Source organism: Myotis myotis, unplaced genomic scaffold (genome assembly GCF_014108235.1).
Source record: "Myotis myotis isolate mMyoMyo1 unplaced genomic scaffold, mMyoMyo1.p scaffold_m19_p_2, whole genome shotgun sequence".
Classification (NCBI taxonomy): domain Eukaryota; kingdom Metazoa; phylum Chordata; class Mammalia; order Chiroptera; family Vespertilionidae; genus Myotis; species Myotis myotis.
Window position 1 is genome coordinate 193,362,090 of NW_023416324.1, and position 14,680 is coordinate 193,376,769.

The following is a 14,680-nucleotide window of genomic DNA, read 5'->3' on the forward strand; positions in this document are numbered from 1 at the left end:
TCAATATTTCTTTCTCTCTCCCTCTCCATTCCCCTCTCTCTAAAATCAATAAAAAACATATGTAATAAAGAAAAAATTTACCAATTCCTTAGAGTTAATAACACTGTATTGTATGTTTGAAGTTGCTAACAGAGTGGATCTTAAAAGTTCTCATTACAAGAAAAGAAAAAAATGTAATTTTGTGGTGATGGATGTTAACTAGACTCCTTGTGGTGATCATTTCACAATATATAGATATATTAAGTCATTATATTGTACACCAGGAACTATGTTATATGTCAATTATATCTCATTTAAAAAACAATACCAGAAAGAGGAAGAAACCAAGATGGAGGCATAGGTAAACACCGGAGTTTGCTGCCTCGAACAACCACTTCAAAAATACAACTAAAAGACGGAACAGACATCATCCAGAACCACAGGAAGGCTGGCTGAGTGGAAATTCTACAACTAGAAGGAAAGAGAAAAGCATACCGAGACTCAGAGGAGGCGCAGTGCGGAAGTAAAATACTAAGGTGCTGAGGTGCATGCGGAGTGGGCTGGCAGCTGAGAGCGTGGTTGTCGTTTTCAATCGGGAGGGAGTCTCAGGCTCTGAGCTCCAGTTCTGGGCGAGTCTCTAGGGACCCAGACTCATACGGGAGAAGCAGGACTGTCTGGCATCGGTTGGAACTCGAGGGCAGCTTTCTCTCGGAGGGGCTTGCAGTGATTACCGGGACATTGAGAAGCAGAGCCTCTGAGAGCAGGACTGAGAGCAGCCGTAACTGCTAGCCCCGCCCTGTTGATCCCGTGGGACCCGCCCCACCCAAGCCCTGCAGGGAGGCTTTTGCTGGATAGCCTCAGGCAAAGGCTAGATTAGCACCTCCCTAGAGATCCAGGAGCCAGGAAACCCAGAGGTCAGAGTGGGACCATCCAGTTTACAGCTCCGTGGAACCATAAAGGACACACTCAGGGGGCAGACTCAGTGAGCACCAAAGCCCCATTGAAGCAAGTCTTGCCCCAGAGGGGTGTCTCCAGCACAGAAGTTCTTCCACTGCAGACAGAGCTGATTCTCACAGCCAATTGGTCTAGAGGTCAATTCCTCCCAGTGTTACCTACAACAATCAAGGCTTAACTACAACAAGACTGTGCACAAAGACCACAAGGGGGTGCACCAAGAGTGTCCTCCTCAGGTAATTGGGGAGGCTGAACCACTGGGCCCTAGAGGACACTTAGCACAGAAAACCACTTTATCAACACAGGAAAGCATAAAAAATGTGGAGACAAAGAAAAAGGACACAAATGACAGAAATGGAGGAAAGCAAACTACTGGATATAGAGTTCAAAACCACACTTTTAAGGTTTTTCAAGAATTTTCTAGAAACTGTCGATAAACTTAATGAGACCTACAAGAAATCTAATGAGACCCTCCAGGTTGTGATAAAGGACCAACTAGAAATTAAGCATACACTGACTGAAATAAAGAATATTATACAGACTCCCAATAGCAGACTAGAGGAGCGCAGGAATCAAGTCAATGATTTGAAATACGAAGAAGCAAAAAACACCCAACCAGAAAAGCAAAATGAAAAAAGAATCCAAAAATACGAAGAGAGTGTAAGGAGCCTCTGGGACAGCTTCAAGCGTACCAACATCAGAATTATAGGGGTGCCAGAAGAAGAGAGAGAGCAAGATATTGAAAACTTATTTGAAGAAATAATGACAGAAAACATCCCCTACCTGGTGAAAGAAATAGACTTACAAGTCCAGGAAGCCCAGAGAATCCCAAACAAGAGGAATCCAAAGAGGACCACACCAAGACACATCATAATTAAAATGCCAAGAGCAAAAGACAAAGAGAGAATCTTAAAAGCAGCAAGAGAAAGAAAGTCAGTTACCTACAAGGGAGTACCCATACGAATGTCAGCTGATTTTTCAACAGAAACTTTGCAGGCCAGAAGGGAGTGACAAGAAATATTCAAAGTGATGAATGCCAAGAACCTACAACCAAGATTACTTTATCCAGCAAAGCTATCATTTAGAATTGAAGGTCAGATAAAGAGCTTCACAGATAAGGAAAAGCTAAAGAAGTTCATCACCACCAAACCAGTATTATATGAAATGCTGAAAGGTATCCTTTAAGAAGAGGAGAAGAAGAAAAAGGTAAAGATACAAATTATGAACAACAAATACACATCTATCAACAAGTGAATCTGAAAATCAAGTGAATAATCTGATGAACAGAATGAAGTGGTGATTATAATAGAATCAGGGGCATAGAAAGGGAGTGGACTGGCTATTCTTGGGGGGGAAAGGGGTGAGGGGGATGCGGGAAGAGACTGGACAAAAATCGTGCACCTATGGATGAGGACAGTGGGTGGGGAATGAGGGAGGAGGGTGGGGTGGGAACTGGGTAGAGGGGAGTTATAGGGGGAAAAAAGAGGAACAAATGTAATAATCTGAACAATAAAGATTTAATTAAAAAAAAATACCAGTTCCTAGGACACCCCATTATTTTTATTTTTACTTTGTTTGCAAGGAAGCTGAAGTTGAGAAGAGTTAAATTACTTGCTCAAATTCCTATGGCTAGGAAAGGGCAGAGTTGGGGTTGGAACTCAGGCTCATTTGGAAGCCAAAGCTCACTTGAGTAAGGGACATGCTAGCCTGGCTCCCCACAAACCCACGTGAACATGAACCCTGGCTCTCCACTGATAGCAGGGTGGACTTCCACAGGCAGGCAAACAATCATGCCGAAATGGCAGGTAAAAGACTGTACGGTGAGGGCCACCAACAGTCTAAGCAGAGTTTCTGGCACTTTTTTGCACATTGAAATCATCTGGGATTTTTAAAAAATACTGAAGCTTGTGTCCCACTCTACCTATTAAATGGATCTGGGATAACATTCCAGGCATCCCAATTAAAAAAACAAAGACAAAAATAACCTACCCGAGTGATTCAATTTGCAGCAAAGTTTGGGAACCACTGGTTTAATCCATCCATTCTTAGTTTGGGGTGGGGGTGGGGGTCACACAGCTCTTTAATCCAATGAAGGCTATGGTCCCTCACTCTAGACTAGTGGTTGCCAACTGGGGCACATGCCCCATATGGGGGCAATTTGATTTTTAAGGGGGGCAATTCAAGAATGAGTTATTAACAGTGAATTTTTTGCATTTCTTATGGTTCTAGGGGGCCTCACATACAGTATAGAAATATATATTGTGACATAGTTATGCATTTCAGTTCTCTGTTACACGTTTTGAAACTTTGCTATTTTTCATATCATTTTATATTATTTTTTGAAACAATTTCTTAGTGATTTCTTCCTCAGTACTTCAACCGTCCTTCCGTTCTTTTATTTTTCTCTTTCATAGATGCCATGTTCTTTGGAAGCCTGTTTATACCAAGTTAATGGCCTTTTAGGCTTCCTCCACGTGAATACTCACTTTCTGAATAAGAATTCTATGTGGGATCAGGATTTTAGAGATGCTTAGGTGGGGCATGGCCCCCAAAAAGTTGGGAGCCGCTGCTCTACACACTTATTTAGATACAAAATCTGGCACAGAATTTCAGGGCTTTTACAGATCCTAAGGCGAATCTGGGAACCCCTTGGGGGATGGTGTTTCGTGGTCTCCAGTAAAAATCCCGATACAGGAGTATCCAACTCCAATGACGGTGACCCGCGCTCGGTCCCCTCCAGAATGGCACAGGCCCTTCTCCTTTCCAGAAGCCTCGGTCTCACCATCACCCAAGCCGAGTTCCCGCGCGGCCGCGGTGTGCGGCTGTGCACGCTGGTGTGCACACACACGGGGGTGCACCCGCGAGCTCGCGTTTCCGTTACGGGAGCCGGGCCGCCTCTGGCTGAGGCCGCGGCTGCAGATGCAAGCCCGGCGCCCCTCCCGCCCAGTCCCCTCCCCCGGCAGCCCTCCCTCGCCCTCCTCCCTCCCACCCGCGGCAGCGCCGGCCTCCGCGTGCGCAGGGCAGCGCTCGGCGTGCGAGTCCTTCCTGCAGCCGCCGCGGAGCAGCCGAGCGCCGAGCCGCGGGCGCGCGTGGGGCGCCCTCCCAGCCGCGGGGCGACCATGAGCTGCGGCGGGGGAGCCGCGGAGAGCAGGTGAGCGCGGCCGCCGGGAGGGGGCGGGGGCGGGGGCGGGGGGGGGGTCGGAAGGGGAAAGGGCTGAGCGCGGGGTGGGGGCGGGGGCGGCTGGGCCCGAGGTCGCCGCGTACCGAGGGGCTTTGCCCTTCTGCAGCACCCCGACCCGGGCTCTGCGCCAGCCCTGCACCGGGCGGGGCGAGGGCGCCACCGCCGGCCGGCATCTCCGGTTTGGCCGCACGAACAAAGAGCCGTTCGACGGCGGCACCTGCCCGCGTGGGGTGCGGAGGCGGGGCGCTCCCACCCCGACTGCGAGCCCCAGTCCGCGGCCCCGGCCCCGGCGCTCGCACCTGGGCGGGCAGGCGGCCCCGGGGTCGCGCAGGTGCCCGCGCGAGGCGGCGGCGCGCAGTCGGGAGGCCCGGCGGGCCCGGCCCGGAGGCGGGGCCGACAGGCGGCGCTGCTGCCCGGCGCGGCTTTCCCTCCTGCTACCCAGCCGCGGGGTGGCGGGGCCGCAGGTGAGCGCGATTTGTTCAGCGCCTGGTGGCGATGGGGGCCGGGGGTGGTGGGGGCGGGCAGAGGAGGGCGGGTGGCGCTCCGGAGCCTCCCTTGCAATCGGTGCTGGCCCGGCGCCCTTCCCGCCTTCTGGGCCACTCCCAGCCCCGGGGCGCAGCTTCTGTGTCCTCATCTGCCCCCAGCTCTCGGGCTTCGGGTCTCCAGTGTCCCTGTGCCCTCTGTACCAGGAGGAGGACTTGGGGCCGCAGGCGGGTGCAATATATATAAATTTTTTTTTTCTGAATACTGTCAGCGCTTTGGCCACCGATTTTAAATAGTTTGAGGGGAAGGCAGGATTAGTTTCCTCAACGCCCCTCTTTGCCCAGCGCGGAGCCCCCACCCTTCCCGCCAGCCCCTCACCCCCATGTGGCACTAACACCCAGTCTTGCCACAGACCTTCCTGCTTGAAGGATTTCTGCAATTGCTGTAAAAGTGCCTCTGTCACCAGAGTCCCACAGACCTTGCAAAGCAGCTTTTTGCATGAGAATGTTTACTAGGAGCTGACATGGGAAGGCTCTAAGTGTTGTGGGCTGTCCGGTCCTCCAGAGGTCCCCGCTTCCTCTGCAAAAGCAGGCTTTTACCCCTGGAAGGCCTGTCGCATCTAAAGACACGTGATGGGCGTTTTGTGAAATGTCTCCTTTCAGCAATCCTCCCACTGCAGGAAGTCCACCCAAAGCAGTGCAGAAACGCTCAGATTCAGAGCCTGCAGAGAATTTACCTTTGGGACAGTCACACACTGCAAAACAAAGTTTCTATAGGAACCACTACTAGAGGCAGAAGAGAATGCCAAGGTTTAAAGGCTCCACACTTCATTTTTTTTCATCCATCGTTAAACATTTGGCCCAGCTTCTTTCAGGGTGGGGGCCAGTATTCTTTTGTGTGTGTGTGTCTTCCTTTCTTTATAACACTGTTGCAGTCAGAAAGACAGCCTAGACAAAAAAGGTGCCCCCCCCTTTTTTTTAAAGAATAGTTTATTGATTTTTAGAGAGGAAGGGAGAGAGAGAAAAAACAATGAATGTGAGGGCAACAATGATTGGCTGCCCCCTACACCCCTCCCTCCCACACCTGGATGGAGCCAGCAATCTGGACACGTGCTCTTGACCGGAATCTAGCTGGCAACCTCCTGGTGCATGGGCCAACGCCCAACCAACAGAGTCACACTGGCCAAGGCTATCTCCCCCCCCCCCCCCCCTTGTTGTTAGAAAATGAATAAAACCACACTGGAACATGAACCGAGTCCACTTTGAACGTCAAACACTTCTGAGAGGTTTCACTCAATAGCAAGACTTGTGAATTATTGTTAAAGAGAACATCTCTAAAGTTTTTCCCAAGAAAACAATAGAGGAAGGGAATTGAAATACAGTATGTGAAATTAGCACAGTTTTTTTTTTTTTTACACAAACACTAACCAAGTGCTGCAGGCCGCTCAGAATTGCCAGCTCTTCTTAGGATTGCTCTTAAGATGTGGACCCTTCTCAGCCCTTTCCATCAAAACTTGTTAGTCCACCATCTCATCGTTTGGCCTCCTCAGGGAGGTTGTTGCTAAAGTGTCATTTTCGCATTTCACTGTGGCAACAAAGTCCGTGTAGTTCTGTGTCAGACAAGGGTGAGGTGCAGTCCTTAGTACACTGAAAGCACCCTCTAGATGCTTGCTACTGTTGCTTGCTATTTTTGGCGGCTGCACAATATACCACTCTGAGCACTTAGTCATGTAAGTTATTACAGATTTCTTAAGTATTGAGAAATAGAGTCTCTCCCTTGTATCTAGCTGTCTCCCATATTCTGTCACTTATTTGTCTAATGACACCTTTTTTTCAGTGCAAACTATATGCCAAACAATTTGTTGGATGCTGGGGATGCGGATTCCTTACACACGCACACACACACACACACTCACACTCACACTCATACTCATGCAGAGTGGCCCAGTAAAACCTTTAATCCAGTTGTATAGCAAACATTGGCTCAGGGAGGGAGTAGAGAAGGGATTGCTCCTACTGGGCTGAGTGGTGGAATCCCCCACCCCATGCTCTCCTTGCCCACCCTGGGCACTTAGGATTTCTTTCGATTCCTCCCTCCTCCTTGTCCTCTCACTGCTGGCAATGTTCCTGCTGCTGCCCTCCTCTCTGCCAGCCTAGTCCCAGCCCTTTTCCTTCCCTTTGAAGTACATTATGCAGAGAATTCATTGACAGTTACCAGAAGGAAGAAGGGAATAAGCCCTAAAATTGTCCACCCCCTAATTCCTGCCTCCCCGCCCCCCCCCCCCCCCCCCCCCCGCCCCGCTGTCCTTTAGGGCACATTCTCAATGCATTCAGACTTTTCACCTTGCTCCACTGCCACCCAGGGGCCCTCCCTGTTCAGAACCATGGCCAGCAAAGCTAAAGTCCTAGTTTTCCTTTCCCAAGATGCTGAAAACCCATCCTCTGTGTGCGTGTGTGTCTACGATCATTCAGAAAACACTTCTTAAGTGTACAACCTAATGAATTATCACAAAGTGAACACATTTATGTAATCACCCATGTCGAGAACTAGAACATGGCACCCTAGAAGCGCCCCTCATATTCCTTTTACTGTCATATCCTGCCTCCCCAAAGGAACCAGAGATGAGTTTTACTTGCTTGTAAACTTTATCAAAATAGAATTAATCACACAGTATATACTTTTGTGTCTGGCTTATTTTGTGCAATGCTATATGTGTGAGAGCGATACTCATGGTTGTGTGTAGTAGTTCTTTTGCTCTAATGGCTTACAATATTCTGTTTTATGATTAGATCACATTTTACTTATCTAGTCTATTTTTAAAAATTGTATTTTTACTAGAGGCTTGGTGCACACACTGTTGGGATCCCTTGACCTGGCCTGCGCCCTCTCGCAATCTGGGACCCCTCGGGGGATGTCGGAGGCCCCGTACAGTTTTGACCTGATCCCCACAGGCCAGGCCCAGGGACCTCACCAGTGCATGAATTGTGCACTGGGCCTCTAGTATGCATATAAGATCTTTGCTTAATCTCTTCCTGCTCTCCTCCTTCCCTCTGAGAATCATCAGTCTGTTCTATGTTTCCATGCCCCCTGGTGGTCAGTGTGCATTATAGCTACCGGTCAAACAGTTGCTTAGGTTTTTATATACATATATAGATTGATTTCAGAGAGGAAGGGAGAGGGGGCAAGAGATAGAAACATCATTGAGAGAGAATCATTGATTGCCTGCCTCCTGTACACCCCCTACTGGGGATCGAGTCTGCAACCAGGCATGTCCACTTGACTTTAGTCCACAGGCCAATGCTCTATCCACTGAGCCAAACCAGCTAGGGCAGTGATGGCGAACCTAAGACACACGTGTCAGAGGTGACATGGGAACTCATTTTTTTGGTTGATTTTTCTTTGTTAAATGGCATTTAAATATATAAAATAAATATTAAAAATATAAGTCTTTGTTTTACTATGGTGGCAAATATCAAAAAATTTCTATATGTGACATGGCACCAGAGTTAAGTTAGGGTTTTTCAAAATGCTGACACGCCATCACTGAGCTAGGGTCATCTCTTCTGTTCTTGATGAGCATGGTAGTTATTTCCAGCTTTTGCCTTTTACAAATAACGATGTAATGAATCCTTTAGCCCTTTTCATACCCAAAGAGCCACCAGTTGCACCTGATGTGACTGAAAAAAGGGAGGAAGAGGAGTAGGTGGAGGAGCCAGCCTGGAGAGCCAGCCCTGTGGAGTGCCCATCTTTGCCAGAGCTAAGTTCTTCAGAAGCATCGAAAGCTGTGCTCTCACTCAGGGACCCAGACGTAGAAGGAAAAAAGCCATGGGATGGCTTCTGTCGTGGGCCAGTTGATTGGAAGTGGTCTTTGGGGTGTTTAGAAAAGAAACTGGGCAATGCTGGGAACCCAGCCTGGCCCGGGCAGTGTCCCCTAAGGGCGTCGGTAGCTGGCAGCTCAAGGTGCCTACATCTCTCCTACCTGCCCCTCCTGCCCTCCGCCTGCCTGGTCCACCCCAGGGCCTGGTCCTAGAGGGCTCGGCCCTGAGGAAGTCCTGTCCTTGCCAGCGTGGAGGTGGCTCTGTGGGCTTCTGCAAATGGATTCTGAGGGAAGGCTGTTTTCCTGAAGGACGCCTTAAAGCTACCAGCCTCCTTGGCAGGGTTTTCATCTAGGCTGCAGCTTCTTGAGCTGGGTAGACTGGCTGATATGGCCTGGGAGAGAGGTTTTTCTTGAGGGAAGCGCTTGGGCCTTTTGGATTCCACCCGGCACTGTCTGACCCTGCAGATTGCCAGGGGCCACACAGGGCCAGGCGGTGCCCTTGTGTGACGTGGGAGGCAGCAGGGTCTGGGACCCTGCACTGTGGACTTCCTCCTCGGCGCTCAAGTGTCAGCCCTTCCTGGAGCCTGCCCAGCAGACTCAGTGCTTGCCATCAGTTTGGTTACACAGTGAGGGTTTCTCCCCCTACCTGCCCCTCCTCATCTCCTGCCTCTCCCCCTGACCGCACTTGCTTTCCTCCTGTTCCTGGATCTTGATCAACTTCTTCCTGCCTCAGATAGAATCCCACCCTTGTCCCCCCACCCCCACCACGTTCTTCCTCTCTTGTCCCTTCCCACTGGTTCTCTGTGGCTCAGCTTAAGTCACTTCCCCTGCAGCCCTCCCCAATTCCTCAATCTTAGACAAGTTCTCTTGTCTGCTCTCAAAGCACTTCCTGTTTCAGATACAAGAAGAGCCTTCCCCATCGGGCTGACCTGACGGTTTCTCACAGGCACAGGCCCAGTTGCTTTGCTCACTGGTGCCTAGCACACAACCCAACATGTTTGCTAAAGGAGTGAATTGAGACGTCAGCCAGGACGCGGTGAGAGACAGGTTGTAAGGTTGTCTCTGCTTATAACTTGCCATGTGATCTTGGGTATTTATTCTCTTGACCTCTCCTAGAGACCCATCTCCCGCTCTGTAAAATCATTCGTTAGACTTGGAAGATCTCGTAGCTTCCTTTTGGCTTCACCTTTTCCTAACATTCGGAGGACCCTGCTTGGGGAATGGTTGCACCCTGAAAATGCAAGACGGCCTTAGCATCAGAGTTTCCCTGGCCTTGGAGCTAGTTACGTGCCTGTGTTCCTGATAAGAGCTTGGTTCTTCCCAGTGCATCGTACTGCAACTTACATTTGGTTTTATTTTGCTTTTCCCATACCATCTACATTTATTTTCGGATTTGTCCTCCATTAGTGTGCCTCTTGGGGACAAGGTTCATGTGTCACGTGTTACTTTTATATCCTCCTCCGCCTAGAATAGGTGAATAGGCATTTGTTCATTTGAGTGGATGAAAGAGATTTGTATTTTAGAGAATGTTACTTTCATTGACATTGTGTTCTGGGAAGCATAGCTACTTGGGGATTATGCAGATTAACTCTTAGTTTGTGACTAATATAAACTCTTTTCCACTTTCTTTAAACTGTTGACTTCTTACGGCTTATTTCCTAGAAGGTGTATAGGGGCTAAGAGAAGCAAAACAGTGCTTGGTTTAATTCTGGGGAAAAGTTAGTTAAAGGAGGATTTGGGGCTCATTAGGGATTTAATTATGCTTGAAAACTTTATACTAGCTACTATAATGTGGTTATAGTTGAGAATTACCTTCACAGGAGGTACGAGCCATAGGAAGAGAGACTGGGAAGTGTTTTGCTTTTATAAAACATACTGGTCAAAGCTTGGGCATTGTACTCAGATGGACCAGTGTTCTTGGATATATTTCCCAAGAATTTTGGGGCTTTATTTCCTCATCTGTGAAATGGGGATAATAGAGGTTCACTGTTAGGCACTAAAAGGTGGTTATGATGAGCTAATTCAGGGGTGGGCAAACTTTTTGACTCGAGGGCCACATTGGGTTCTTAAACTGGACCGGAGGGCCGGAACAAAAGCATGGATGGAGTGTTTGTGTGAACTAATATAAATTCAAAGTAAACATCATTACATAAAAGGGTACGGTCTTTTTTTTTTTTTTTTTTTAGTTTTATTCATTTCAAATGGGCCGGATCCGGCCCGTGGGCCGTAGTTTGCCCACGGCTGAGCTAATCAATATAAGCCAAGTCCTTGGCTTAGTTTCAGACACACAGTAAATGTTAAGTAAATATTAGCTATGATGACATTACATATTACTTTTACTTAAAGCATCGTTAAACATCTTTAACTGGAGAATCATTAGTTATTGAGCCAGATTTGAGCGAATGCTTCCTGACACCTAATACCAACCTGTCTAGGCTGCACAAAGGTAGGCCAGGGGCCACGATGGGGGAAAAGGTCCCGCACAGGTCAGAGTTTCGGAATTCCCCCTCCAGCTCCCAGCTTCACCAGCCTGGGTAGGTTTGGCCAACGGGTGTAACACCTCTGGGCTTGGTGTCCTTGCTGCCGGTGGGATGGCAGTGCTTCCCCTGTATTCCTGGCAGTTACTGGGAGGAGTTGGTGCACGCCTGGGGTTGAAAGCGCTAACATACTGTGCCTCTTTGAGGATTTGGTTTTACTCTAGGTCTCATTTTGCTGCAGCCATGACCTAATTCCAACCACAAGTTTGTTGTTTTATTCATTTGCACCTATCCTATATAATCCTATATAATAAAAGGCTAATATGCAAATCAACTGAATGGCAGAACAACCGGTCGCTATGACATGCACTCACCACCATGGGGCAGACACTCAACGCAGGAGCTGCCCCCTGGTGGTCAGTGCGCTCTCACAGGGGGAGCACCACTCAGCCAGAAGCCGGCCTCACGGCTGGTGAGCGCAGCTGTGGTGGTGGGAGCCTCTCCCGCCTCTGTGGTAGCACTAAGGATGTCCAACTGTCGGACATCCCCCGAGGGCTCCTGGACTGCTAGAGGGCACAGGCCAGGTTGAGGGACCATCCTCCCCCCCCCCTCCGAGTGCACAAATTTCATGCACTGGACCTCTAGTTTTAATATAATCCACATTTTTTCCCAACAAATATGCAATAAATACCCTCATTTTATATTACCCCCTTGAAGTCTTAAGCCTGTTCTTTACATCCTGTTGTAGCTCAGAGATTTTACTTTTCTAAGATGCAGGGTCCTCACCGTCTCCCCCTGCCCCCCTCACCTTCTAAGGGAAAGGTGTAATAAGGTGGGGCCTGGAAGCTGGTGGGCATGAAGTTATACCTAGTCATAATGATTGAGTCTTGATCAAAATTAAGGCGTTTTAAGTGCTATTAAGTAAATGTCCAAGCCCCTTCCCTGCTGATCTCTAGTCCCTAAATCACACTGTGAGCATTTGGAATGGGTGCTCTCTCTCCAGGGCTGCTATGGTTTTCCTTATAACAAACCACACGGGAAAAGCAGAAAGGAAGAGATGTGGGGATCTAGCATTCACGGACCAGCAGGGGCCCTGTAGGGTCTGCTTTCTCCACCTGCTGTACAAGGTGGCAGGGGGCTCCATGTGGATGGGCTCCTCCTCCTGGGATCCAAGCCTATCTCCCATCCTTCTTAACTGGAAGGTGTTTTGTGCAGAAAGCTGGCTGTCTGCCCCGAAACTTCACTAATCTTGTCTTGGACACCACTTGCTGTCGTCTGCTTCATGGAGGGAATAAATGTTTTATACAGAGGTTTCTGGGTCTCAGCAGCAGGTCTAATATCTGAGCAGATGTGTACATGCCTGGAAATAGAGATAAGCAGCTGCAGAAAGGGGATTATGAAAGTGCCAGTTAAGAGAAAAATGCGCTTTTGTCATCGAGGACACAGGAGTGGGTCTTAAGCAGAAATATTTTGTAAAATAAGAATGGCTCACTTTCAACCCATGTTCTTATAATTATTTAAATATTGAAAGACATAGTGACTGCATTATAAAAGGTTTGAACTGAGAATAAAAAAGATGTAACGGTTGGCTTGCTCTTTTATGCATTTCATCAGAACCATCTATTACTCTTTTTTAGTTTCTTGAAGCCTTAACCAGTTTCGGTTCACCTCTACTCTTGATTTTTTGAGCAGTTTAGGATTAAAAAAACAAGAAGATTTAGGTTTGAAAATGAGAATACATGTCTTTCCTAAGATCATGGAGCTGGGAATACTGTATGTATACCAGGAAAGCTCACCAGTGTAAAATCTTGAGTCAAGGAGGCTTCGAAAAATCTGTGGGTTCCCACTAACTTGGGCAGAGAAGGGAAAGAGTAAGCACTCGGTCTGCACCTTTTCATTTCTTCCTCAGTTTACTTTTCCTAAGCGGTGGAAGCAGTTGGGATTTTGAGGTGAGGTGGGGAGTGAGGGAAGACACGGTACCTGGCAAGTACATGGTCTTTGAAGTCATAATGGCCCCTAGGGTCAAGGGCATCCTTTTCTGATTTACCAGCTGTGTGACCTTGAGGAACTTAAGTAACCTCTCTGGGCTTTAGTATCTGCATTTGTAAAATAGCCTTCATAGGATTTTGGGGTTGATTAAATGAGAAAAAAAAATATTTTCAACACTCCTAAGTGCAGATAACACCATTATTGTTTTCTTCCTGCCTTCTCATTTACCCATCAAAGATTCCGATTCAGTGGATGAGAAAAACTATTTTTAGTGGGCACCAAATAGAGTGCTGATGGTCCTCAGACCACACCTGGGGAAGGGATGTTCTTAAAGCACGAGTAGGACTTTGGGCGTCAAGGGAGAGGCAGGGCTGCCACTTGCATGCACACACACAACTCCAGGGGGTACCCCAACATCATAGTACATGTCCATGGAGCACCCAGAGTTGGGGTGCATGGCCTGCAAGGCCGCAGGCAATGACCCTCCAGGGCTTCACAGAGAGGTGTGTGTGAGAGAGTGTGGGCTATGCAGGGTGTGCTTGGGACACTGAAGATCTTTCTCTCGGAGGGAGCAGGCAGGTGGAGACGGGGCATGTGGGGTCCTTCGTGCCATGCCAACGGACTTAGGGAGCGGTGAGGGGCCACAGACGGGTATAAGCAAAGCCAGGATTATAACATGCTGATGGTCACCTGAGGGACGAGCCAAGGGAGAGACTGCAGGCAGACATGATCATTAGGAGGAACTTATCATCAACCAACCAGGTGAGAGCCAATGAGAGAGGGAGGGAGAAAGAGGGCTTGAACGGAGGCCGAAACAGTGTATGTGGGAGGGGGGCAGATATGAGGAGGCTCAGTTGACCCAGGTCCCAGGCACCTGGAACTCAGAGAAGAGGCCCGAGAAGGAGGTGAAGATTTGGGACCTGAAGCCTTGGTGTGAAGGTGAGCTCCGAGGCAGTGAGGAGCGGTAAGAGGAGGGTGCACAGTGTGATTTTGGGTCACATCAGTCCTCAGGAGGCTGGAGCCGACGGAGCCGGGAGATAAGAGAGGAGAGGCCCCTGAAACAGGGGAGGTGGGAGCAGACCAGGTGAGGGGTCTGGATGCCATGGGAGGAGCCTGCTACCTGCTTCATCTAAAGAGAATGAGGTCACCAAGCCCACTGGGTCTGCTGGGCAGTGGTCATTGGTGGCTCCAGCAAGAGTGGTTTTGCTCACATGGGAGAGAATGGAGAGTGGGAACGTGGAAACCCAGTTCTTATGTGAATTGGCTGGAGAAGGGCAGAGAGGTTCAGGCAGTGGTGAGGATGGCACTGACACGCACTGACCATCAGGGGGCAGACACTCAATGCAGGAGCTGCCCCCTAGTGGTCATTGCGCTCCCATAGGGGGAGTGCCACTCACCCAGAAGCTGGGCTTATTGCTGTTGGACATCCCTTGAGGGCTCCTGGACTGCTAGAGGGCACAGGCCACGCTGAGGGACCACCCCTCCGCCCCCTCCACTGAGTGCACGAATTTCGTGCACCGGGCCTCTAGTTTTAATATAATTCACATGCAATAAATACCCTCATTTTATAATACCCCCTTGAAGTCTTAAGCCTGTTCTTGAAATCCTTTGGGATTTTACTGTTCCAATGTGCAGGGTCCTCACCCTCTCCCCCCTAGAGAGCAGGGGGACTGGGAGAGGAGGGGGGCCTGGGAGAGCAGGGGGACTGGGAGAGGAGGAGGATCCAGGAGAGCAGGAGGATCCAGGAGAGGAGGGGACCTGGGAGAGGAGGGGGATCCAGGAGAGCAGGAGGATCCAGGA

The 14,680-nt window shown here is 49.2% G+C and overlaps 1 protein-coding gene across 4 annotated transcripts in view; it reads left to right on the forward strand.

Annotated features, from left to right (window-relative positions):
* The first annotated feature begins 3,928 nt into the window (after positions 1–3,928).
* Positions 3,929–14,680, forward strand: part of LOC118676278 (NACHT, LRR and PYD domains-containing protein 1a-like) — a 43,741-nt gene continuing 32,989 nt past the window's right edge. For all 4 annotated transcript variants that reach the window (XM_036349921.1, XM_036349925.1, XM_036349923.1 and 1 more), the window contains exon 1: positions 3,929–4,084. In XM_036349921.1, coding sequence (XP_036205814.1) covers positions 4,053–4,084 — 32 coding nt within the window. In that variant the 5' untranslated portion in view covers positions 3,929–4,052. The remainder of the gene's footprint in view (positions 4,085–14,680) is intronic.